Source organism: Diadema antillarum, unplaced genomic scaffold (genome assembly GCF_040938485.1).
Source record: "Diadema antillarum isolate AM-2024a unplaced genomic scaffold, OU_Dant_1.0 seq00000793_RagTag, whole genome shotgun sequence".
Taxonomy (NCBI): domain Eukaryota; kingdom Metazoa; phylum Echinodermata; class Echinoidea; order Diadematoida; family Diadematidae; genus Diadema; species Diadema antillarum.
Genome location: NW_027271680.1, coordinates 489,662 through 516,201, shown reverse-complemented (window position 1 = coordinate 516,201; position 26,540 = coordinate 489,662). Strand labels below are relative to the sequence as shown.

Below are 26,540 nucleotides of genomic sequence, written 5' to 3'. Positions count from 1 at the left end.
TCCTTTACAGCATGGCACATTCAAATGTTCAGCCAGTAGGTGCATCATTTGTTGTATACACATCCATGAGTGACTCTTTCACCAGCAACTCTACTGGCCTCTCTCACCACACCAAAGGCAACATCACTTGTACTACCACCAATGTTGTGTATCTCATCACTTGCAGAGTTTGTAGGATCCAGTATGTTGGGGAAACCAAGACAACACTCAAAAGACGCTTCTATGGACACAGATCTGTCAACACAGCCAAGCTCGACACTCCAGTGGACCATCATTTCAATCTTCCCAATCATTCCATCACTGATATGAATCTACAGGGCATTGAATCTTTAGGCACTCGTCCAGACACAGTCAGAACCAGCAGAGAGAAGCTCTGGATGAGACGACTTCACACCATCCAACCCCATGCCCTCAACATCCAGGAGGGAAATGACTAACCACCTTTATTTTATTGTCGTTCTTTCTTTGCACTTTTTCCAATTGCAGACCCTTTTATTCCCAATTGATTCCTTCCTCTAGTTTGAGTCTCATTTATACAGCCTTTTTCCACCTACATATACACACACTTGGTTTTGTCTGTTTATACAATGGACATACTTGTGCTTCTTATGCCTACGCCTGCTTATCAACAAACAATGTATACAAATTTCTCTCCTTTGGATGTTGCCCCCCCCCCCCCCCCCCCCCCCCCCGTTTTTCATATGTGCTTTATTTTATTTTTTTTTTCGATATCTTTTTCACTACTGTCATTTTAGTTGTCATTATTATCATTACTGTGTGTGTATATATACTTTGATATGTTTGATTATACTTTCATTTTGTTGCCTCCTCCTGGTACACTTTTCAGGGCTCACTGTTTGCTCAGCGCCCCCCCCCCCCCCCCCTTCCCCTTGCTGTTGCTTTTTCACTCTTTCCCTTTCTTTATCCCTCTGGTGTTCCTTATCTTCTTTGATGTTGCCTCTCTATTCATCCTTTTCCTTCAATGGTTGCCCCCTTGATCCTCATGATCATTACTGACCCTCCTCTGCCTTTTGTCTGTCCCCCCTCCTCTGCCTTTTGTCTGTCCACCCTCCTGCTCTAATCTCCCTCCCTTTACCTGTTGGGCTCCTTGCCCATGACCTCCCACCCTCTCCTTTGTTTTCTTTGTTCTGTGTACCCAGCCTGTCCCTGTCTGTTCTTGTTCTGTAAAGTCCTTATAATATGTAATTGCTTTTCCTGCTTGTTTGTCATTTTGCCTCTGACAAAGATTTTGCCAGGATCAAAAGCTCAGGCCCCCTTTTGACTCCATTTTACTCCATTGGCTCGCCTTTATTGGATAAGCAGTTTTCAGCAGCTTTTTTTGCTACATTGAGAAGTTTTAATGAGATAAGCACTTGATAGGTACTGCAAATTATTATTATCATCATTATTGCTGAACCTAGGGCAATTCAATGTCTGTTATTAAAATCAATCAACATCCAAATACACATCCACACATTTTACATTCAATACACACATCTATATTACAAAAATCATAGACACACAGCATATGTACGATACAAGAACACGAAAATATGAATGTACACCTGTACGAACAAACAAACAAACAAACAAAAACACAGGAAAGCGTAACATTATTGCACAACTGATAAATCTTGTGAGTATGGAATACAATGAAACCAAAATCAAACAAACCTGAATATTAAGTCGTCCTCCTCGAAGAAGTCTAACCACATAGAAGTTGTGTTGTATTCCATCCATCAGAGTCACAGTGCTGGGATTGCTGCTGTAACCATTGTTGTCTACCTCCAGCTCATCCCTGATGAAATCTGCAGTTGTGCTGTGCTTGTACACAGTACCTGGCCCACCAGCACTGTCACCAGAACCGCCCAGAGCTTTCACAGTTCCCTGGAACCTGTACAACTCATGTGTGTACACAGCAATACGTCCTCCGCTTCCTCCACCATAGTCAGGATTAACTGGTACAGAGAGTGCAAATGTATATGGGTCAGAATTTTGAACGATGTACAATTGAGTCAAAACAAGGCAAAATTTAAAAAGTCAGAAATTCTCCAAAACATTTATCTTACCTGAAAGAGTATAACTCAAGCTTTGATATGAACCCAATTATACTAGGATTCTCCCTGAGGAACACGTTTTTATTCACCGCGGAAGTTTACCATGTCCAGAGCAGCGAACGTCCGTGAGGAATAGTACTGCACATACATTTGAATACCATTTAACATAGTTTGCAAAGATCTGATTCAGTTCAAAATCGTACCGAAATATCTTACGGGACATGTGTACGTGTTGGTAGAATATTAAGCTTGTAATCTTAACCTGTTCGTATGATAGACAACTGATGATTTAACCAAATTCGTCATTTCTGTTGAAATATTGCTCTTCTGCTAAACACTTTCTCCACTTTATGCGCATTTTACAGAAACTCAATATTTTGACCACATATTTCACTATCCTATACTTTAATCCTCACTCCCAAATAATAACATACCTTTTTAAGATGTATCTGGTCTAGGCAGTCATTATAACCCAACAAACATAGCATAGTTTTCATCACGGAGGTTTGTATATAGCTCACGGACGTTCGAAACAAACAAGATATTGAACAATGCAGCTCTCTTGAGTTGGAAATGCATTCTTCTAACAACAAACAGCAATTTCATGTCGAGAACAAACTCCTCTGCAAAATACTGAATAGATATTACCAATTCTCAATTACAAAAGCTTGTTTATCTTCTCATACTGAGGAATCAACGAAAACGATTTTTCCATCTCTCGTAAATGAAAGTACAAACGTACGTGTAATCTTAGTGACGTAGTCCATCCTTGAGAATGAATATATTTATCAAAATTTCGTTATCACGAAGTAAAGATTCAGGTCCTAAATTTGTTATCTAAAGTCTACAATGCAAAATTTGTTTATGACGAACATGATCACAGCTAAATATGACAAAGAATTAACATAGAAAAACAAAAGAAATGTGCTCCGTTATAGAAATGTATGAAGTTTAGCTGGTGAGGGCAAACGAATACGTTGAGAAGAAATCCCTCTGCGTTTGCTCCTTGTGTTACATATTGTTACCAAGGAGAATTTGTGTTATTATATTAGTCAGATATGATATTAGGTTTGATACTGCGAAGTTTCGTCATAAAAGACACAATAAGTCCATATAAATTGGATGGATGTTTGGGACTTCGATATTATACAATATGGTTTGTTATAACAAAAATTTCGTAGCGCGTCATTTCGGAGGCTCGTTATTCATACAGTTTGTCAATCCGAAATTTGATAGAGTTCGTATAATGCTGAAGCTTTTTTATTCGGTAAATGATAGGAATCTCCGAAGGTTAATCGAAAGGTTTATTAATTGGAACATGAATAATCAGGTTCGCTTTAATCCAAATGTGGAGAAACAAGTTAACAACCAAATCCTCCAAATTTCAAAACCTCATGATAACCGTTTTCACCTAAACGAATATCAGGCCCATTCCACTTTTAGAAGAACGGACCTAAAAATAATGAACCTTAGTATTTAATTTTTGGACTAACAAACTTTCGGAATAAGAACATTTTTAATGAGAAACCTCCTGAATTATCTTCGAACATTTTTTCTTTCATTTTCGGAATAACAAACCTTTGGACATTCGGAGTAACGAATCTTTGGAAGAGCGAATGTATCAAAATGCAACCTTAAACCTATTCTTAATCATTACTTCTTTAGCATGTGTTTTCAAAGTAAGCACAAAAGCACAAACAATTTGACGATCTCTCTGTCTCTTAAATGTAACATGAAAAAAAAATCTCGGAAAGAATTACAAATTAACATTGCTTTTCATTGATGAGTATAAAAAACACCATGTCATGATAAGCGGAGGAATTGCGTGTGTTCATCAGATAATAATTGTATACTGCATTATATCTGTTCGCTTGTGACGGCATTTCGATGAATAAAAAAATAAACAAACAAAAAAATAAACTTCTCCAGAGGAATTTGGTATAAAGGGAGGCAATTCTTTTCTCTGTGTGTTGGAGCTCGATCCCTTCTCTGTTTCTTCTCATTTTCATTCAACTGCTTCCACGTCCTTTTGAAACTTGTCCGTTTCTTCTTCAACACATGCCCATTACAGACTTCTTCCGTCATTATCCTGAATGTGATTGCGTATCGCTTTTCGGATTTGTTTTGTTTTGTTTTGTTTTGTTTATGTTTTCTGTTTGGTTGCAGCATGTTCAGGCTACTTAGGGAATGAGAGAAAAATCGTCGTGAAGAGAAAAATAAGAATGAATTAAGGCATTTAATATCATGACAAATACAGCGAACGTCCGTTATGGAGACCAAAACTGGATGTGTTCTGTTTCAGACGGCAGCTACCATACTCAAAAGATAAACACTTGGAGCATCTGTCACTAAAAAGTGGCACTGTTCTTCTTTCTCGTACTATGTAATCCATTGACTTATTCTACCAACGAACATCCGTGACCAAAACGTTTTCCATTTGTTATTCCAGGTAAATTGAGTGCTGAACGTTATTCACTTTTGGGTATGAGCGACTCGGTGATTTGGTAATATTTTAAAGTTACATTAACTTAATGTGCAGTGATATATTTGTAGTTATCAGAAATTTCCTTTCTCGGACAGAACGTCCGTGAGCGAAACTTTCAGAATTTGTAACAGTACAAATTGTCTCCAGAACCTCATTAGAAAGAAATGCAAATGCACAGAAATTACAGATTACACAAAATTCCATTTTCCTATAACTTTGTTTTCAGTGTTAAGCTGTTTTTTGTATAATTAGAGGGAAAACAAGCGTAAAATTGTGAGTAAATTTTCAACTGTTTGTTCATCATGATCACATAGCGCCTTAAAAATTTTGAAACTACTGCTCTGAACTCATTGTTTTCTTTGTAAAACTTTATTTGTCGCTATTGGAGCAAAAAGTTTTAAAGAATACAGGACACTTTCGGGACAAGTTATCCCTATCGGTGGGATTGCACACGTCACGGACGTTCGCTGGAATTGTCACGGACGTTCGTTCTACTACTAGGGTCATGTTCCAGGACGGATAACTAATCGGCAAAGTGTACCTAGCCTTCCTAACTCTTTCACAAATTTGAAAAGATATTGTCAATGCAAATTATAAGAAATTTGACATCCTTACAACATATGCATTGCTCAGAGGGGAATCAGGAGGTGAATTTTCAGAGAAAATATTAATTATTTGCTTGGTTTTCGGTGAATTGCAGGGTCCAAAAACTGCGGACGAGCCTCTGTTAGCTCCAAAAATTACATGCAGCTCCTCGGCTAGAGAGCCAAAGGTAAAATGTACCTTCGCCATCAAAGCAAGATGGTGTCCCACTCGAAAACGTTTTAATCTTCATGGACGTTCTTTTTTTCTCGGAGGTTTGTCCAAAAATCTAATTTCGGTTCCTATTTGACAAAGGATGGACAGAAACTCAAAAGAAACATATTATCGTGTGGCTAGATGTTAGTTGATTACGACTCAGAACAATATCGCCAATAACGTTTAATGGGCTACGATCTTTATCAGAAAATAGCTGAAGCACGTCCGTGACATAAACTGAGTATAATTTTGCATAAAAGAATGTTACGTCCCATGTACAGCCAGCAGACGTACAAATTTTGCAGGATATGTTCATTAGGTGGAACACCAAATTTTCGCATACATTACAGTTGGGACAACAAAGTAGAATTTGCAGCAGCGATAGAAATAAAAGCATCACGGACGTTTGTCTGTTTAGGGCTTTGATATTTCAATTGTTCTCTGTGATTTTATACGTGCCAATAAAGTTCTTATAATTTTGTGGTACATACCCATGATATGTCAGATCCAGAACATGGTCAGATATTAGATGCCACGTATCATAAAAAAGACACATCATTAGTTTGAAAAACAAAAATTATTGTGAAAATAGCGTTTTTACCGTATTTTTACGCTTTAAGTCCTTGTCAAATGAAAAATATCAGGCAAAAGTCAACCAAACCATACATTTCCTGAAAGGAAATTTACCAATCTTTGAGATGACATGAAAAAATCTGGTTTCTTAGATCATCCTGGCGTGTTCTAAGGGAAAAAATGTCATAAGGTGCGAAAATTGGCAATTGTACATCGTTCAAAATTCTCACCCATATATTGGTCACAATGAACAAGAGTCATACAATGTATATGGCCTGACTTGCAGACAAAATCAGAAAGCAAATGCAAAAAAAAAGAATACTTTTCTGAGCATCTACGCATTCCCTGTCAATTTGAATCTATTTGTTCAAATAATTATTGTGCATATTCATTGGTAACAATCGATCCAGCACAAATGAGTGTGGGTGTGTGTGTGTGTGTGTGTTCTGTTTTATACAAATAAGATGAAAGAATACCAAGCTGCACTGATATCACATGAAGCTTGTTGAATGTCATGTACATTGTACATGTCAGAAATTTTGTTTTAAATTTATTCTTGCTGATTGCTGTTTGTAGAACAAACATCGAGTGCCTGTACATGCAAGCATATAAGTGTTGACAGATTAGTGTAAATCTGAGATACGTTACAAAAGTGCGATGTCAACACCATGCTGTGCACTTAACTTAAAGTCCACAACTTTGGCGACTGCTTTCTCTATATTCGAGTTAAAGTCTGCTTGACAGTGAAAATGTTAACTAGGTTTAGTCAAATAAAACTTGTGAACAAGTCTTAATACAGGTACATGGAAAGGAAAAAAAAAATCCACTGGAATATCTAAATCAGAAAGGATATCCAATTATCAGGTAAAAAAAGCATACTAAGTTTTTACCTGTTTCTACCCTTGCTCAGTGACCACTAAAATAGTTTAATCATCAAGTTGTAGTACATACATGTGCTGTCTGTAAGAACATATTTTTCCACATTCTGAGAAAATCAATTCAAAACATAATTATGACCACCAAGCTCAAAGTATAAATCTTGTCAAGTATTGTTAGTTACATTAATGATGATATCGCAATCTATAGCATTGGTGTATTAGAGAGTAACTTGATACAGATCAGAAAATGACATACAGTGTACTTATGCTGAATGCAATGGGATATTTATGACTGCTCCCACTTAACTCGTTTAGGACGGCATGATTTTGCTACAACACTCATTTTCCTTGGGACTCATCCTCAACGGTTAAAAAATGTCTGTTGAAAATGAGATCAATCACACATACCTCCCCTTCCTGATCCGCCATTGGCTGTCACCTGACCACGACCTCTGAACTTGCTGGTCTGTATGAGCAGGCTGCCCCCACTTCCTCCTGAACCATGATAGTAGGTACTGACTGGTCCAAGTCCGCTGGCAGATATGGACCCATCGCATGTCAGCTCCTTGATTATAGCAAATAATACAAACAATTTTGAATCCAGTTATTAAATGCTAACTTATAATCTGCCTTGGTATTTTGCAAACTAGTTTGTAGAACACCTATTGCAAAATATGGGTTCAACAGTTTCCATCATCTTACTTTTTGACTGAAAATGATATCAATTTACAATGAATAAATTTTTGTATGCATTCCCACTAAAACCAAAGATGAAAAGCATATTCTTCATCATAAATTTTCTACACTGCATTAACACGTAGCACAGCTGTCTTCTATGCAGCTCTTACAATGTATATGTGAGTTTTATGAATTTGGTACAAAATGTATTGTCTTCCAAAATGTGGTGACATTCATATAATTTTCCTCACTCAGCCCTCCAGCAATTGACAAGCGACAATAGTAACAAAGACACATCATGGATACACATCACAGAGGTGTTCATCCTCAATGGTTTTCTGTCAATTTGCACAGACTTACCCCGCCCACTTCTATATGAATGACTCCGCCCCCTGCACAGTCGTCATAAGATGAAGCCCCTCCACTCCCTCCTGTGATTGGCCGATAGAGATCACCATATGCAGATCCTCCATTGTTGCCTCCTGTGAACATTTAAATGACAATAGCACCTGACACTCAGAATGTTTCATTTTAACCTTTATCCTTAAAATTCATGAAGTCAGAGCAACCTTTGCCGATGACACACCATACTCCTGTTGATGTGGAGATTATGTTGACTAAATCCACCCAAGATAGACCTACATGTGTACTACAATTTTAGCAACCTCTTTGTAATGGCACATAGGGGTAATGAAACAACTCAATTCTAAAAACAAAACTGGCTCAGGGGATGTGCATCTCCAATAATTTACTAATTATACCTGAGAACTATGATTGAGGCATATACATATTGAGGTTATGGCAAAATGAAGCTCAAAAGTATGTCTATCTGGCACTAACTATAACAGCCAGGTGTCACTGAAGTATCTCATGCTTGTCGTAGGTTGCCCATACCTTGTACATGAAAATAATGTACTTTACACTCTTTAAACTATATTACAGACCATGTCAGACAATTTTTGTAAAGTCAAATGAACTAAACACCATAGCTCGAACACATGCATACTAACGCACCCACACACAGGTAGGACACAAGGAAAAAGGAAGAAGGGACAAGTACAACGTGTCTATACAGCCAATGCTAATTTTTGAACAACAACAAAGAACAATAAACAACAACAAAAAACAACAACAAAATGAGAAATTAAATCTTGGGGAACACAGGTAAATATGGGGATTTTTGCAGCTACATTGAAATATTTAGAAGGAAATTTTTCTTAAGTTAGGGTACAACCATATGTGTAGGAGATAAGAGAATGTGTTCAATTTGAAGATCATGACACAATGTTTCAGGAAAACAGTACCGAGATGTTTTGCAATTCAAAAACGTTTGAAGACTTTTAAGACTTTAAAATTCACACAGGAGACACAAGTTGCTACACCTGTAAATCAAACTTTTCAATTAAATCAAAGCTCAGATCATGATTTGTCCAGGGATAAGACATTTGACCTACAATTTTTGTACATTGTATTTCTCAGTGGAGGGATTTCAAGTTTATGAGGGTACCAAGGCAATATGTCCCAAACGAGATAGTGAGGGAAGGACATCATAAGGCTAGAATTTGTTTTTACCTTGAGAAGCATGGCTTGCACCCTTTCTCCCTGTTCCAGCTCCAGGTCCTGTCCCAGTTGAATAGCCAGACCCATCTGCTGATAGAAGCCCACCACTCTCCAATGAAATGGTGCCTGAACTCACTACAACCTTCTGACACATTGCAATCATGGATCCACCTTTCCTTATGGTAAGGCTACTCGCGTCAACCACTGACTCAGCGACAGAAGTTGTCAATCGCAGCACAGCTTCGTTATTGACTTCTATGGAACCGACATTGATGATACCTTCATCTCTAGTGTCATATGGTTTATCGATGTACCATTCCGAGCTAGGTGGTAGGATTGATGTGAAAGCACGTCCTCGGAACTCGATCTCTCCAGTTCTTTCGATGATGAGTTCCTCTACACCTGCGAGTTGGCCTTCTACGATGATCCTTTCGGTCAACACAATCACGGTAGTTGGCAACACCAAATCGCCACCCCAATCAACATGGAAGCCGCAAGGGGAATCGAGGTAGGTGTGAGTGGCCTCCACGATGTTGACATACAGACGCTGCCTGCTCTGAACTCGAATGAGTCCACGCTTGTTGCCAGTCAGCTCGTGTATGACTACAGTGACATTGTGAGCAGTCCCGGGATGGTAAAAATGTACGTACGAATGCCCCTCAACCTGCACCTCGTCAAACTCGTAAAACCAGGTTTCTTCTTCCATGACTACTGCAGGATGGTCAACTTCAATGATGCCATTGTGTACCAACAGCTTGCTGTGTTCGGGTTTGATGAACGTGATGTTTTGCACCGGGTCATGGTACTTCAGGTCTCTGTACTGTGGCCCTCTCCTAGACTCGTACTTGTAGACGGTCCCAGCTGCTCCATGGCCAACATGGTTTGGAGATTGGTCAGTTCCATGGTGGCCTCCTACTGCATTGTATTCTCCACCAAAGTTGTTCTGGTGATCAATGTGGATGGCAATCCTTCCTCCTGCGCCAGCGGCACCATTCCTATTTCCCTCACCACCGTTAGCCCTGACCTCTCCATGACCAGTGGTGTTCATGGCTTCAATCAAGATGCTTCCACCACTACCCCCTCCTGCATCAAGTCCACCGGAAACACCACTGGCAGTGATAAGGCCATTGATGTGAATCAGCTTACCCACTTTCCAATGTAATACACCCCCTCCAGCACCACCAGATCCGTAGTAGCTGTTTCCCCCGCCACTTCCCTTATGGTGAGGTTGAAAAACAGACCCGTAGGATGGAGCTACATTCACAGATGAAATTCCACCACCAATACCACCATAGCTTCCTCCAGTGCCAAGATAAGAAACCTTCATTCCTCCTCCAGTACCGGTTGCACTATCATGTCCTCTACCATCGAGACTAAGAACACCTTCACTCTCAAGGTCAGCCATATCGGACTCGATGAGCCCATGGTTCATCTCCAGGAGACCATTATATTTGATTTCAAGGAAGGATGCGTCGATCATGATGTCTTGGGAGACTCGTCTGAAATCAATGCTACCACCTTGCTTGATATAGATCCTTGCCACAGAGAAGTTGCCTTCAGATGAGATGTGTATGTACTCCTGTCTTTCAATCAGTGCAGTTTGTGCTGTGGAAGATACCGTAACGGAGGCGTCCGCTTCAATGTACAAATCATGAATTCCTGTTACCAGACCATGAAGAAAAGTGCGCGTTCCATGCAAATGGACTTCAGACGGGAGAATGATTTCAGCTCCATAATCGATCAAAAAACTACATGGAGCTTCGGTGTGGTTTGTCTCAGACTCCACTACCTCGGCAAGCACAGTTTGGTTCCTTTTAAGGTGAAGCTGTCCAGTTCTGTCTCCTATGAAGCGATGAGCAGTCACAGTCACATGGGTTGCATTGGACGGGTGGTAGACAATTAAACGTGCATGTCCAGAGAGCTCTAGTTCATCCAATTTATATGAAGTTGTGTCCTCTTCAAGAACCATTGTTGCCACGGGAACAATCCTGTCGGCGTTGTCCACGTGCAAGTATGTATGATCGGCAACGAGCAAGGTGGTGTTCAGAACTTTAATGTATTTGCTCTTCCGGTACTCCAGTGGACGCATGTTTTCCTCCTTGTATATAGTTCCTGCAGCAGCGCCTCGGTCATGTTCGTAGTTAGTCCCGCCACTGCCTCCAAAGTCTGTGAACGTTCCTCCAAAAGTGTACCTCCATCGACAGAGTATGGCAACACGACCACCTGCTCCACCGCCACCCAGCCCAGTACCATTTCCTCCTTGAACGTTGATCTCGCCATGACCTGTCATGTTGGTTGTCTCAATGATTGCGCTGCCACCGCTTCCACCTCCCGCATCGTCCCCATCTCCATCCAGGCCCTTCAGCGAAAATAGGCCATTCAGCTCGAGGTATTGACCAACATGCCACTCGAGTAGGCCCCCACCTCTGCCGCCCTGGCCACGCCCATTCCCACCTCCACTTCCTGGAACGACTGGCGTGAACATAGAACCATACGGTTGAGCCACTGCATGGATGTCTGCGCCTCCTCCCTCGCCGCCATGTGCAGCACCATAGCCAATACCAGACCTTGTAAATCCTCTCTCGGGACCAGACTCAGCCTCATAGCCCCTCCCATCCAAGTGGAAAACTCCTTGGCTCTCAATCCAAGCATACGATGAAAACAGCTCGGCATCATTCATGAAAAGCTGGCCCCCATATTTGACTCTTACTTCACTTGACATTAAAGTGACAGTGAGCATGATTTTCTGGAAGCCAGCAAGTCCACCTTCCTTTACAGTTAAAGTTGCAAATGAAAAGTTGCCAGGTGACGTAACATCTGTAAACTGTCGTTGTGTCCATAAGGCCGTATTTGCTGTGGATTCAAAGATTATCATGGCTTTGTCTTCAATGTACAGGTGGTGGACCCCAGCAATCAGACCTTTGATCGTACTGTTTGTTCCATGGACATGGAATTCTGTTGGCAGAACAAGAGTTGCTCCTGGGTCGATAATGTAGCTACATGGTGCATCTGTCTTATTTGTCTCTGTTTCTGTAACCTCAACAAAGGCTGTTTGATTGTAGCGGAGATGGAGCTGTCCTGTGCGGTCCCCTATAAAGCGATGAACAGTGATATTGACTTCCGTTTCGTTATCTGGGTGATAGATCAGAAGTCGTGACGCACCAGTGAGTTCCATTTCATCAAAGACATAGTTCACATTCCCCTCCTCACGAATCAGAGCAGCAGGAGGAACAAGAAATCCATCATTATCACTGTGAACATATGTGTGATCTACAGCAAAGAAAGTGTGGTTATGCACCTTGTCCCTCTTGAGAATGCGATATTCCAGCGGTCGCATATTTTCTTCCTTGTAGATTGTTCCACCAGCTCCGCCATGGGAGAGTATAGTTCCATCGTTGCCGAGACCGCCATGGTCAATAAACTTGCCTCCAAACTGATAGCGCCACCTGCAATGGATTGCTGCTCTTCCTCCAGCGCCTCCTCCACCTCGCCCAGTGCCATGACCTCCGCTGATATCTATGATCCCGTGACCCGTCATGTTTGTGACCTCAATCAGAAGTCCTCCACCACTTCCGCCACCAGAATCAATGCCGCTGCCATTACTACCACGTAAAGCTAGTTCACCATTGAGTGACAGCACTTCGGCTACTTTCCACCACAAAAATCCTCCTCCATGACCACCTATGGAACCTTCATCTGCGCCGTTGCCACCACCAGAACCGGTACCATGTGGTTTATAAACAGAGTCATAAGATGCACCCCCAAGTTGTGGGTGGGGTCCACCTCCTTGACCACCATGTCCTCCTCCAGTGCCGACACCATCAAGAGTGGTGTTTCCAGCCCCACTTCCTGTTCCTGCGGCATGGCCTCGCCCATCCATGTGAAAGCATCCCTGACTCTCGATCCAAGCCTCCGAAGATTCAATCTCTGCGGTGTTCATGTACAGCTGCCCCTCGTACTTCACCCGGAACTTGCTCACAAACAGTCCCAGGGGATGTACGATTACCAAAAAGTTCCCTTCGGAATTCCGTTCTACAGTAAAGGAGGCAAAGCTGAAGTTTCCTTTGGGAGTGACATCAACATATTGAAGGTTCTCTAAAAGAGCTGTCTGCGCAGTTGACATAAAAATAGCTGTTCCACCCTCTGCGATGCTGAGATGGTGAATCCCAGTTATCAGGCCACCAAACCATGACCGCGTTCCCAACATGCTGACTGTTGTGGGGAAAATGATTTCACCGCCTTCATCAATCCTGAAACTGCAGGGTGCAATTGTCAAGTTGCTCTCTGTCTCCACGAACTCTACGTATATTTTCTGATCGACGCGGATGTGTGCAAGTCCGGTCTGATCGCCAAGGAATTTGTGGATGATGACGATGACACTATCTGCATTTGTTGGGTGGTCAAATCTAACATTGGCGTGTCTTGTGACATGGGCTTCATCCAGTTCCCATTCAGCCAGGTCTCCCTCAGAAAGCATGGTAAAGGTCCAGGGCGACACTTGGTCTCTATTATCAACCTCCAAGTAACGATGGTCAGCCACTGAATATGTTGTGTTTGTGTCCTTGTCATATTTGATGTCGGCATACTGAGGTCCACGGTCTGTCTCCTCAACATAGGTTGTTCCTGCGGCTCCAAAATTTGTGCCATTGTTGTTGCCACCTGCATTTTGGAAGTTCCCAGGGAATAGGAACGATTGCCTGGCGTGAATAGCAATGCGTCCTCCGGATCCACCAAAGCCATCACCACCAGCTGCAGCATTGCCCCCTTGAGTGTTGATCTCACCATGACCGGCAAAGTCTGTGACTTCTATCAGGATTCCACCTCCGCTACCTCCCCCAGCACTGCCACCTTCACCATCTGATCCTGCAAGATAGATAAAGCCATCGATCACCATCGTCTTGCCATTTTTCCAGTGTAGCTTCCCACCACCAGATCCTCCGACTCCCGTACCATTTCCTCCACCGCTTCCCAGATGCAGTGGTTGGTACAGAGAGCCATAGAAGCTACCGCCTTCACCTGGCTCAGGTGCTCCACCGGCTCCACCGTGGCCTGCCCCAAGACCAACAAACTGTCCGTTGGTCCAGCCTCGACCAGGACCGAGTTCCGGGCCAAATCCGGTTCCATTCAGGTTCAAGTTACCATCACTTTCAATTACTGCATCTCCTGTGTGGATATTTCCCCTGTTCATGTTTACCTGGCCGTGGTACTTGATCACAAACTTGCCAGCTGTCAAAGTAAAGCTATCTTCCGTTTCCAGGAAATCTACACTGGAATCCTTCTGCACTGTAACTTGACTGATTGAGATATTTCCTGCTTCTGTCTCAGACACATATGACCCATTAGCAAGCAAGGCAGTTGTGGCTGTTGACGTAAACGTCACATCTGCCCCTGCTGCAACAAACAAGTTCAGTATTCCAGTTAAGCGACCCAGTACCGTAGTTCTCGTACCCAGCATTATGAAGGTGGAGGGACAAATTACCTCAGCTCCGTCATCTATGAGGAAACTGACAGGAGCAACAGAAATGCCACTCTCTGACTCGACGAACTCGTTGTACATTGTTTGTCCAGGCCTGAGATGGAGAAGGCCTGTGCGATCACCGACAAAGCTATGGACCACAAGGATCGCATCTGTTTCAGATAGCCACAGAGTGACATGATTCACAGTCTCTACCTCATCAAACTCGTAGAAGTGAGTGCCATCGTCATTTTCGATGACAGTTGGCAAGAGGTGGTTGCGATTCTGGTTGTCAAGAAACAGCTTGGTAAAGCCATCCTCCCAGAGAGTGTTGTTGTTTGCATCTACGAATGCTTGCCGATAGGTCAGTCCCTGGTTGGTGTCAGTGTAATAGACGGTTCCACAAGCAGCATTCTCTTCGCTGTCTGTTCCGCTTCCTGCTCTTCCAAGCCCACCAAGGGCGGTATAGGCACCAGAAAATTCTCTAAGCCATGACACATGCACCGCTATGCGACCACCGGCACCACCAAAGCCACGCCCGCTACCACGCCCTCCATTCACAGAAATTGTGCCATGGCCAGAGAACCGCAGTGCCGATACCCAGACGCTTCCGCCACTCCCACCACCGCCGTCGGAGCCGCCTGCGTCTGCACCATCTGCTAGCAGGGATCCGTCGACGTGCAGCTCATTGCCTACTTCAAGTCTGATGGTGCTTCCACCACTGCCGCCCTCGCTGCCTCCCCCGCCACTTCCACGATGCGAAGGAGATATATATGAGCCGTACGGCAATCCTGAAATAATAGGGAGAAATCAAGTACATCTGATACAGTCTCTTCAAACTATGCAGATGTGTCAATAATCCATTCTTCACTAGTGAAGCAATATCTTTATTGCATAGCTTTGGGAATTGTATGTTTTGAGACAGTTTGGATAGAGAGAGTTCAATATTAGAGTTCATTCAGGATGGTGAATTGGATGTCACTCATATAACTGAAGAAACCACAGAAAAAGAAAACTTTTTTTTCTCATGCATTTAACAAACTGAACAGACTAAGACGGTAATCATGAAACAAACAATGATGATGATTTGCATAATATATCACATGCTCATTCTATTAACGAAAGTTAAAAAGTACTGGCATTTAGTAGGAACAAAAAGGTGGAAAGTCAATCACTTAAAATGTTAAATCAATGAGAGCACAATGGTAAACTTTATGCCATTTCATATCTTCGGTATGAGAGTATTACCCCGGCTGAAAGTGATAAAGGAACTCGCCTAATTGCCAAACTTCTTACCAGTTGTATAGTTCTGCAAATTGGCTCCACCCCCATAACCACCGTGGCCGGCTCCATAGAAGTGACCTCCATCGCCGGTGCCCGCTCCGGGGCCTTGGCCCGCAGTGGGGCCCCGCCCTGATACTTCCAAACGGGCATCTCCTTCAACTGACAGGTCATTGACCCTCAAGTGCAGGGCTTCAGCGGTGATGTAGGATTGGTAGTGCATGATGATGTTAGCTGCGTCCATGCTCAGTTCGGCTGGATACGTCAGTCGCGCGCTGGACTCCAACTTGAGATGACCCATTCGAATCTGACCTGCAAAATTCAGAACAGAAATAAACATATTTCAATGGCTTAGAATGAGCAAAATCGAAATGAAACATATTTTACATTGTACAATATACTCTCTTATTGCTATAGCCATATGGGTGCCCACGGACATCGTCTGGAAATGTTATATATCTAAGTCAGCTCATAAAGAGAGGGAAAAGGTTATCATATACAATGTACATGTATGCCACATACACTCGCTTAAAACACTGCCACTGTCCAAACAAAGGTATCTGTTAAACTTCTTAGGCTTATTCTTAAAAAATATATTATTAACACAGAATGTTTAAAACACACTGTCACATTTCTTCACGTCGGCAAACACAATTAGAACTCGAGTACACAGACGTAGTTGCACCAGTCAACTCCTCTGCAATATGTGAATGATGTAATTTAGTAGACAAATACGATAGAGAAAAAAAAAGTGTTTTCTTGAGAAATATGAAGAGGCGCAGTGTACTTTAGCTTTCATTCTTGTATCTTGTGTATATATGTTTATCCCAAGAACCACATTACCTTCAGATGGCTGAGACACAAAGGAGCCATTGTTGATTTGAGCATTGCTGGCGTGACGTCCAAGTGCAAACTCCCTATCTTCACCCACCGTCAGGTTGTACACTCCTATCATCTGGCCATCCAGGAAAAAGGGAGGGCTCCGGTCCCCGATGATGCGAAAGTCAGCAGGGAGGAAGACCCGGCCACCATGGCTCACGCGAAAGTTAATAGGTGGGATTGAGCGTCTTTCTACGGCTGCAGTGTACTCCACATAGAATGTCTGATTGGACAGGATGTCAAGGAGGCCAGTGGAATCACCAAGTACTGTCAGGATGGCCAAAGAAGGATCTTCATGACCAGATGGAGCAAGTTGGAACACCGCCTGAAGCGAGGATACATTTGGAATTCAGTTACATTTGAAATCAGATTCAATTCAGATTGAATTTGGTATGCACATTCAGATTTATGTCAATTTGAATGAATACATAAAAGTAATATATATTATGTTCTGTAAGAAGTGACATTATTCTTTGTTATAATCATTGACTAGGACAGAAGTTGTAAAACCCTAGTACATTGTATATAACCATGAAATATTTCAATAGAAATCCAGAAAATGAAGAAACCTATCAATCATCAATGAGTACATATTCCATTTAATGAGTGAAGAAAACATGAATATATTGTTACTCAAATAGACACAATGTACCATTGACACAAATACTGATAATACTGACCCCGCCTTGTATGGTGACTTCATCGAAAGCAAACGGTGCATTGCTGTGCATGACGCTATCTTCATAGAGGATCCGAGGATTGCTTTCGGTCAAGACAAATTCTTTAGCCGGCACCACATTCTGGTTGTCCAGGTACAATCGTGTGTACACCGTGCCATTCTTGTACTCCTCCACATAGACGGTGCCTGTACCGCCAACGTCACCACTACCATCGGTGCCACCTGCACCAAGAGCTACCAGGGCACCACGGTATTCATCTTTCTGTGATATGTGCACTGCGATGCGACCACCCGCGCCACCCCCAGACGATCCGTCACCTTGTCCACCTGACACAGTGGCCCAACCATGGCCTCTGAAGTTACCTTAATTGGACATAATTATAATGTTTAAGAAAGCCATCAAATTCATGTGTAGGAGTTGCTTTATACATCAAGCAAGTAGACTTTATACAACTAGAGCACAGTCTTGGTAGAGGTGTACAAATACTGCAGCCTGAATGAGATGTATAACTGTGGAAAAATGCCTTCACTGCCTCAATCTATTTTTTGAGAAATCAAAAGAGCCGATAGCCAGAACTGTCATCTCATTATCGAACACTGCAACATGCTCTGTTTGAGTTGTAATTGTCCATTTATGAGAATACATTGCACTTTTTCTCAAACCATGATATCAAGTATGCTCCACAATGATTACAGTACATACATAATCATACACACAAACAAATTTGGATACATGATATAAAGGCAAACATAATCAATATCTGAAGACTTATGAAACATGAAAACAAATGAACACAAGGAAAAAAACAGACTGTCACGTAATTACCAGTTGACACCCATATCGAACCACCACTTCCGCCTCCTGCACGACTTCCTGAGTCACCATCAAGACCATCTGCATTCAGAATGCCATCAAGATGGAGGATGGAACCCACACGAAGACGTATGTGTCCTCCTCCTCGCGGTCCTGGGTTGCCATGGCGATTCATCCCACCCTGACTTCCCGTGTCGGTCGGTTCATACAGCGAGCCGTACACTCTGCCACCTCTGCTTCCATCTGAAGCTACATGTGAGTGAATTAAATGTACCCACATTTTATTACTGCCACTACAGATTGATAGGTCATTCTAATAAAAGTAGAAGGTAAATATAAGGAAGTTGGGATAAAAAAATTACAACCTACATTTATTTTATTAGGAAATAATGAAACCATACTTGACTAAAATTTGTCTTGAATGTTTATTTCTCCTTTCCATTTGTAGGTAATTTCAATCAATTTGTCTGGAGAGTTACAGTGAGTTTAGTCAGTACAGTGATTAGTTTTTCCTGCCAATACGGATCAAGACATACAACGTAGCCAAAGCAACCTACCAGAGCCACCTGTTGTTGCATGCCCCGCCCCAGCTCCAAGGTAGTGCCCCATGCCAGGGCTGTCATCCTCGAGGCCACGCCCTTGGCAATCGAGGGTGGCAGCCGTCTCAAGGTTGAAGTCTGACGAGGTGATGTTGAAATACTCTGCGCTGAAGATGGATGCCCACTTGATGTCCTGTTTTTGGAAGCACATGTTCATCAAGTGAATAAAATACACTGAATGTCAAATTTCATTGACAACCCAATCAAATTCCATTTTGGGGGTGCAATAGTTCTTACTTCACATCGACTGTTTACCTCCAATTTTTACATTTACAAGGCCATCATTGACATTCCAGTTAAGGAACAAAGGGCATAAATTATTCTAGACTTCTCATAGATTTCTAAGTCTATAGGTACTCCAGCAATTTTTTTTTTTCTCACCTCCGGGGGCGCAAACTTTTACCCATCCCGCGGAAATCGCTGCACCATTAATTATTGGGAAACACTGTGTGTGTCTAACACTTTTCCTAGGTTGATATCCTGATTGGGCAATAACATAAGACTATAACCCATTCTTTCATTTCTAAGCTGAAGTGGTTTCTGTTATAAGCAAAATTAATGTTGACTATTGTGAGTTTGAAATATGTAATCATTGAAAACAGTTATTGTGCATTATCTCAGTTGCATGTAAGTGTACGTACCAAAAAACCGACTGTGAATGTGACCCCCAAAGGTCGAGGAAAGGTGATGGTAGTCTCGGACCCAAACTCAAGACTTGAGAAGCGGAAGGTACCTGGAGCATCAAGGAACACATACTCATTGTCAACCATGAGGGCGGTATGAGCGTGAGCTCCTATGGTCACTGCCCTTCCGGCTGATATCCGCAGGTTCCTAACACCGAGCAGCTGGCCATTCCAGTTGAAAGCAGGATCTCCGAGGCCAACCACGTCAACAGTGGTTGCCATTTCAGCCACTCCCTCGGGGTCGATCTGAAGATTGACCGGCAGCTTCATGGTCGTCACTTCACCCTCTATGACATCATAGGAATGCTTTTGACGGTTCTGGATGTGGAGGAGCCCTGTCAGGTCTCCCATGATATGGTGTATAACAAGCTCTTGTTCACTGTCATTGTCCAGCAGTTGCAAGGAAGCCTTGTTGGTGAGGTGCACTTCATCAAAGTAATACCGGGAGACATTGGTTTCTCTCAGGATAAAGTAGTGGACCCAAGATCGATCTAGGTTATTGACATAAAGTTTTGTGTATGGATAGCCATTCGGACTGTCGTGGAGATATACAGATCCTGGGCTGCCGTGAAATTGCTGGCTAGCTGTAACTGTTCCTGAGTACCCTTCTCCACCATGGGCATCCAGTGATCCTTGGAAATTGTTGACACTAGTGGTGTAAACCGATATTCTGCCTCCTGAGCCCCCTCCGGATGATATGCCATCCCCACTGCCACCATGGGCGGTGATAGATCCTAACCCATCTAGATGACTCACCAGAAGGTGCACGGACCCTCCACTGCCACCGCCTGCTCCGGTGCCCTGTTCCGCATCGGATCCATCCAGTCGAAGTTCTCCATCAAGCCTCAACTCAGCACCAACAGTGATCTTCATGAACCCGCCACCTTTTCCACCTTCCTGACCACTACTACCCGCACCACCATCACTTCCCCGCTCTTGTGCTTCATAGATGCTCCCATAAGGATGGCCACCTTGCGCACCCACGGTGGTTGCATCAACATAGCTGTTGCCACCAGCATTTGCATGCCCCGCCCCACCAGCAGCATATGTGGAAGTCGCTGCTGCACCTTGACCTTTGATGGAAGAAACAGTATCCTCTGGCCTATCTGCAGCAGAGCAAGTCAAAAGAGCGCCATCCTCAATGTAAAGTGAGGATGCTTCAAGTTCAATGTGCTCAGCAGATATCACTGAATCGTAGCGTGCATGAAGCTCAGCTACTTGGAAGCGCATACCAAGATCTGCAGCAAAGTACATTGTGGACTCTGTGAGAAGCTGAATCGTTCCAAAGGTAAAGTTGCCTGGAGCATTGACTTCAACATATTCTCCATTCTCCCGTTTTGCGGTGTGAGCATTTGCTCGGAACAGCACTGTCGCGTGCTGGGTGACAACGATGTTAACAACGTCAGTCAACCTTCCGTCGACATTCAGGGAAGCTTCTCTACCATCGGGGTTGGGCACACCAAGACCGAGGACGTGCAAGGTAGGCGCAAACACCATCTCTGCCTGGTCATCAATGACAAAGTTGCAAGGAATTTTGCTGACCGTTGGGATCGACTCAACAACCTCGAGGAGGAATCTCTGGCCATGGTGAGACTGGATCAGGCCCGTGCGATCACCGACCACTTTGTGAATCACGATATCGGCCCAGACAGATTCATTGACATCGAGCGACGAATGACGCGGCAGGTGAACTTCATCAAATTCGTAAACTTCCCGTTGCTCGTCGAGAGTCACAAACTGAGAATGAAGGCGATTCTGGTTATCAATTTGGAGGATGTGGTACGGAAAGCTGTTCCTTGGTTGCCATAGATACACAGTCCCACTGCCTCCTCCTCTGGGAACCACTGTCTCATCCTTGGCTGATCCTCCACCAGCATTGTATGAGCCATAGAACCCATTGGTCAGGTTGGTATAAATTGCTATTCTTCCACCGGCACCACCACCACCATTGCCAAGTCCAGCACCTCCAGCAACTGCAATTTCACCACTCCCTGAAGAGAATATGATGAACATTATTTAAAAAAGATACTCAAATGAATTGACTAACTATAAAGACTTACACATTGAAATACAAGAGAAAACATTTTTGTTTTAGAGTACCTAGTATGTATTACACAATAAAGCTGAATAATCTCAGCTTCAGATATCAATGGAGTAAAAAACAAGGTAACGACAAAATAGAATGGAAAATCTTAGGGGGAAAAGTCAATCTTTTTTTAAGAATGAAATATTCCTAATTCATTAATGATGAATACTGTATGTACGATGTACAAACAAAGTAAAAGCCATATCAGATATTGTGCACATACATATCACAATGTAGTAAAAAAAAACCAGAAATAATATCAATTACAGGAAAGAAAACTTATCAAATACACAGCTTTTAATAACATTTTACAAGTACTGTACAGACCCATTCTGGTATCAAACCACAGTGACTGCTTTATACCCTGACACTGAATTTCAGCATTGCCATATTGCATTACCTATCAAGGAGACAGCTTGCACAATGATGCTTCCTCCACTAGCACCGCCACCATTGTTTGCCATGGCTGGACCCCCGCTGGCAGAGAGGGCGCCATCAATGATGGCTTCATCAGATAGCAGATGCACGATTCCTGGGAAAAGATTCGTTGTCACGTGTATAGACACACTTTAGTTATTTCAGTGAATACAAATCACACGAAAGCATACACACGCACCACAAGCAATACCATATAAACAAATATGATGTGATGAATACACACATTATGTGGCATTGAATTAAAATCTTGTTTAATTTTGAATGTTTGTCATAATATCAGTTAGTCTGGGTGCCAAAGCCACTTTTTGGGCCTAACCTTGCTTTACCGTCCACCCAATGTTTTTCGATGGTTTTACCCTATTTCGGGGGTGCTGAATCCGAATCTGGACGATGCAACTCTTGCATCCTTGAGGGTTTTGAGATATTCAAGATGGCGGCCAAAATGGTCGCCCGAACTGGAAATTCCCACGTATTTCCTTCTAAATGATGATAAATTGAAAACAATTGATGGTTTTACCCTATTTCGAGGGTGCTGAATCCGAATCTGGATGATGCAACTCTTGCATCCTTGAGGGTTTTGAGATATTCAAGATGGCCGCCAAAATGGCCGCCAAAACCGAAAATTCCCACGTATTTCCTTCTAAATGATGTGAAATTAAAAATAATTGATGGTTCTACCCTATTTGGAAGGTGCTGAATTCGAATCTGGATGATGCAACTCATGCATCCATGACGTTTTTGAGATATTCAAGATGGCCGCCAATTAAAACAGGAAATTCCCATGTATTTCCTTCTAAATGGTGAGAAATTGAAGACAATTGATGGTTCTACCCTATCTCTAGGGTGCTGAATCCGAGTCTGGATGATGCAAACCTTGCATCCTTGAGGGTATTGAGATATTCAAGATGGCCGCCAATATGGCCGCCAAAATGGCCGCCAATTAAAACCGGAAATTTCTATGTATTAGCTATTAAATGGTGAGAAATAGAAAACAATTGATGGTTTTACCCTATTTCGAGGGTGCTGAATCCGAATCTGGATGATGCACCTCGAGATAGTCAAGATGGAACCCAAAATGGTCGCCAAAACGGAAACTCTTATGTATTTCGTGCTTATTAATGGTGAGAAATTGATAACAATTGATGGTTTTACCCTATTTTTTGAACTTGCTGTACAGTCTATATACAGTGAAACCAGCTCTATACCGGATATCTTTTGAGTTGGTACGATACCAGTGTGCCAGCAATGAACCTTTCAAGACTACAGATACTTTTTAATAATTGCAAGATTACACTGTTTCCTCTACATATAATGGATAATTTTTGAACACTAACAATCAATGGATAAGACATTTTCATCTAAATCATATTGTGATAGTGATGTAGAGAAGTGTACTGAAATTACCCAACATTACCTGTCTTAATCCATGAGCAGTTTTGATCTCTTCATCCATGAACACTCAAATTGGTTATTTGATTTATATTGGTGGTCTTGATGACATTGTTGAAGACACGAGTGGGACATTTTTATAGTTACGTTTCAATTTTTTTCGGCAATATGATGTAACATTATAAATGTATATATGGATTATATATATATATATATATATATATATATATATATATATATATATATATATATATATATATCACAGGTAACGCGCCGTGGGAAAAAAAAACTGAATAAAAAAAAACGACAACATGGAGGGTAATAGTTTATAATCCAGTACTTACGAGTATCATAATCGCAGAGAGTGCTTTTGAAATTACCCTTATTGATATCTACTATAGTGGTCATGGATGTAACCATTTCCAATGACGTAATCAGAATATGCGACAAGTTTCACAAGAATACGAGGCGAGACTCGTCAGAATACAAGACAAGCTTCAACACCAAACACCAACATGCCATAATTTAATTTTACTCTATTGATAGCCGAAAAGGATTAACTTCACATCTGTGGAGCCATATTATTGGCGACCACAAGCATTATTTTATAACAATTATGCATAAAGAAATTTTCACTCGTATGTTTGTGTTTGTACGTTCCAGTATGATGTCAATATCACTTCTTTTCTTCTTTTTTTTTTGCAGTACGTGTTAAAGTTCCGTATGAGACATATCGGAATATCTCAGTATATTACAATACCATTGTGACAGTCATTTTGGATGTCAATAACTTTTGGCTGATTTGACAAATTCGCTTAACTGAGTTGAATTTAAGAATACGAATTATTGCTTTTCACCCTGCATGGTTTTAATCCCCCGCTTCGCGTTCATTTCATTTCATTTCATTTTTATTTCATTTCCGGCCAAAGCATATAATATGACAATTGCATATAAACAAATTAAGTACAATGTAACTTTTACATTTCCAAATGAAATTTAGATACACGTCATATGTTTACATGAATCAATAAACATACTTTAGTTGAAGAAATACATGGACAAAATGTGACTGAATCATAACAAAGAAAAGGTCGGAAATGGGGGGGGGGGGGGACTGCTAAAAAGCGTTAGAGCACAGTACTTCACCATTTAAGTATAAGCAAATGTTAAGGAGTTTCCGTTCATGCAGGACATTTATAGATGTCCCAAAACCTTCAAAGACCTTCAGCACCCTCGAAATAAGGTAAGACCATCAATTTATTCTAAAGTTTTTGCCATTAAGAAAAATATATTAACATTGGAATTTCTGCCACTTATATTGGCTGCCATCTTGGACGTCTAAAAACCCTAAAGAATTGACGAATTTCAGCAACCAAGTTTCGAGGGTGCTGAATAGGGTCTGGAATTTTCCAATTTTTGACAGTTATTTTGGTGGTCATCTTGGACATCTCAAAACCCTTAAAAAAGAACACGAAAGTTGCATCAACCAGGTTCGGATTCAGCACCCTCGAAATAGAGTAAAACCGCCAATTGTTTTCAATTTTACACCATTTAGAAGGTAATATAGGGCTTACATGGAAATTTTCGTTTTTGACGGCCATTTAGGGGCCATTCTGGCGGCCATCTTTATTATCTCAAAACCCTCAAGGGAAGGAAGAGCTGTACCCTGGAGCTTCAAATTCAGCAAACTCAAAATAGTGTAAAACCACCAAGGTTCCGTTGCATAAAACTTTCTTAGCAACCTTAAAAAATTCAGGTTGGGATTTGCCCAACCTGAATTTTTTAAGGTTGCTAACCTAAGAATGTAAAATCCGTTGTATAAAAACTCTGGTTGGGAGCTTCCAACCGGAATTTTGTGATTTCAACCGGAAAAAAAAAAATCCGGTTGGAGTTTTATGCAACGGGCCCCAACTGTTATATTTTACACCATTTAGAAGGAAATAGGGGGTCTACATATGAATTTCCGTTTTTGGCGGTCATTTGTAGCGACCATCTTTATCATCTCAAAACCCTTAAGGATGCAAGCTTTGTATCCTGAGCTTCGGATTCAGCACACTCAAAATAAGATGAAAACCACCAATTGCTTTCAAATTGTCACCATTTAGAAGGAAATACATGGGAACTTCCGTTTTGGGCGGCAAATCTTAACAGCCATATTGAATATCTCAAAATCTTCATCAATGCAGGAGTTGCATCATCCAGATTCTGATTCAGAACCCTCGAAATAGGGTAAAACCATCAATTGTTTTCTATTTCACACCATTTAGAAGAAAATACGTGGGAATTTTCAGTTTTAATTGGCGGCCATTTTGGCGGCCATCTTGAATAGCCCAAAAACCTCATGGATGCAAGAGTTGCATCATCCAGATTCGGATTTAGCACCCTCGAAATAGAGTAAATTTATCGATTGTTTTTTAATTTCTCACCATTTAAAAGGAAATACGTGGGAATTTCCGGTTTTAATTGACAGCCATTTTGGCAGCCATCTTTAATATCTCAAAAACTTGATGGATGCATGAGTTGCATCATCCAGATTCGGATTCAGCACCTTCCAAATAGGGTAGAATCATCAATTATTTTCAATTTCATACCATTTAGAAGGAAATACATGGGAATTTTCGGTTTTAGCGGCCATTTTGGCGGCCATCTTGAATATCTCAAAATCCTCAAGGATACAAGAGTTGCATCATCCAGATTCGAATTCAGCACCCTCGAAATAGGATAAAACCATCAATCGTTTTCAATATTTCACCATTTAGAAGGAAACACGTGGGAATTTCGGTTTTAATTGACGGCCATTTTGGCGGCCATCTTGAATATCTCAAAAGCTTCATGGATGCAAGAGTTGCATCATCCAGATTCGAATTCAGCACCCTCGAAACAGGGTAAAACCATCAATTGTTTTCAATATCTCACCATCTAGAAGGAAATATGTGGAAATTTTTGGTTTTGGCGGCCATTTTGGCGGTCATCTTGAATATCTCAAAATCCTCAAGGATGCAAGAGTTGCATCATCCAGATTTGGATTCAGCACCCTCGAAATAGGGTAAAACCATCAATTTTTTTCAATATCTCACCATTTAGAATGAAATACGTGGGAATTTCCGGTTTTGGCAGCCATTTTGGCGGCCATCTTGAATATCTCAAAACCCTCAAGGATGCAAGAGTTGCATCGTCCAGATTCGGATTCAGCACCCCCGAAATAGGG

At 41.8% G+C, this 26,540-nt stretch overlaps 1 protein-coding gene across 1 annotated transcript in view; it reads right to left on the bottom strand.

Annotated features, from left to right (window-relative positions):
- LOC139739306 (uncharacterized) overlaps positions 1-26,540 on the bottom strand; it is a 42,939-nt gene that overhangs the window by 1,967 nt on the left and 14,432 nt on the right. Inside the window, exons 9-19 of the mRNA XM_071649922.1 lie at positions 21,906-22,037; positions 19,378-21,410; positions 18,695-18,869; positions 18,150-18,386; positions 17,325-17,686; positions 16,609-16,969; positions 15,781-16,077; positions 9,042-15,275; positions 7,830-7,951; positions 7,200-7,356; positions 1,675-1,958 (exon numbers count right to left, since the gene is read on the bottom strand). Coding sequence (XP_071506023.1) covers positions 1,675-1,958; positions 7,200-7,356; positions 7,830-7,951; positions 9,042-15,275; positions 15,781-16,077; positions 16,609-16,969; positions 17,325-17,686; positions 18,150-18,386; positions 18,695-18,869; positions 19,378-21,410; positions 21,906-22,037 — 10,394 coding nt within the window. The remainder of the gene's footprint in view (positions 1-1,674; positions 1,959-7,199; positions 7,357-7,829; positions 7,952-9,041; positions 15,276-15,780; positions 16,078-16,608; positions 16,970-17,324; positions 17,687-18,149; positions 18,387-18,694; positions 18,870-19,377; positions 21,411-21,905; positions 22,038-26,540) is intronic.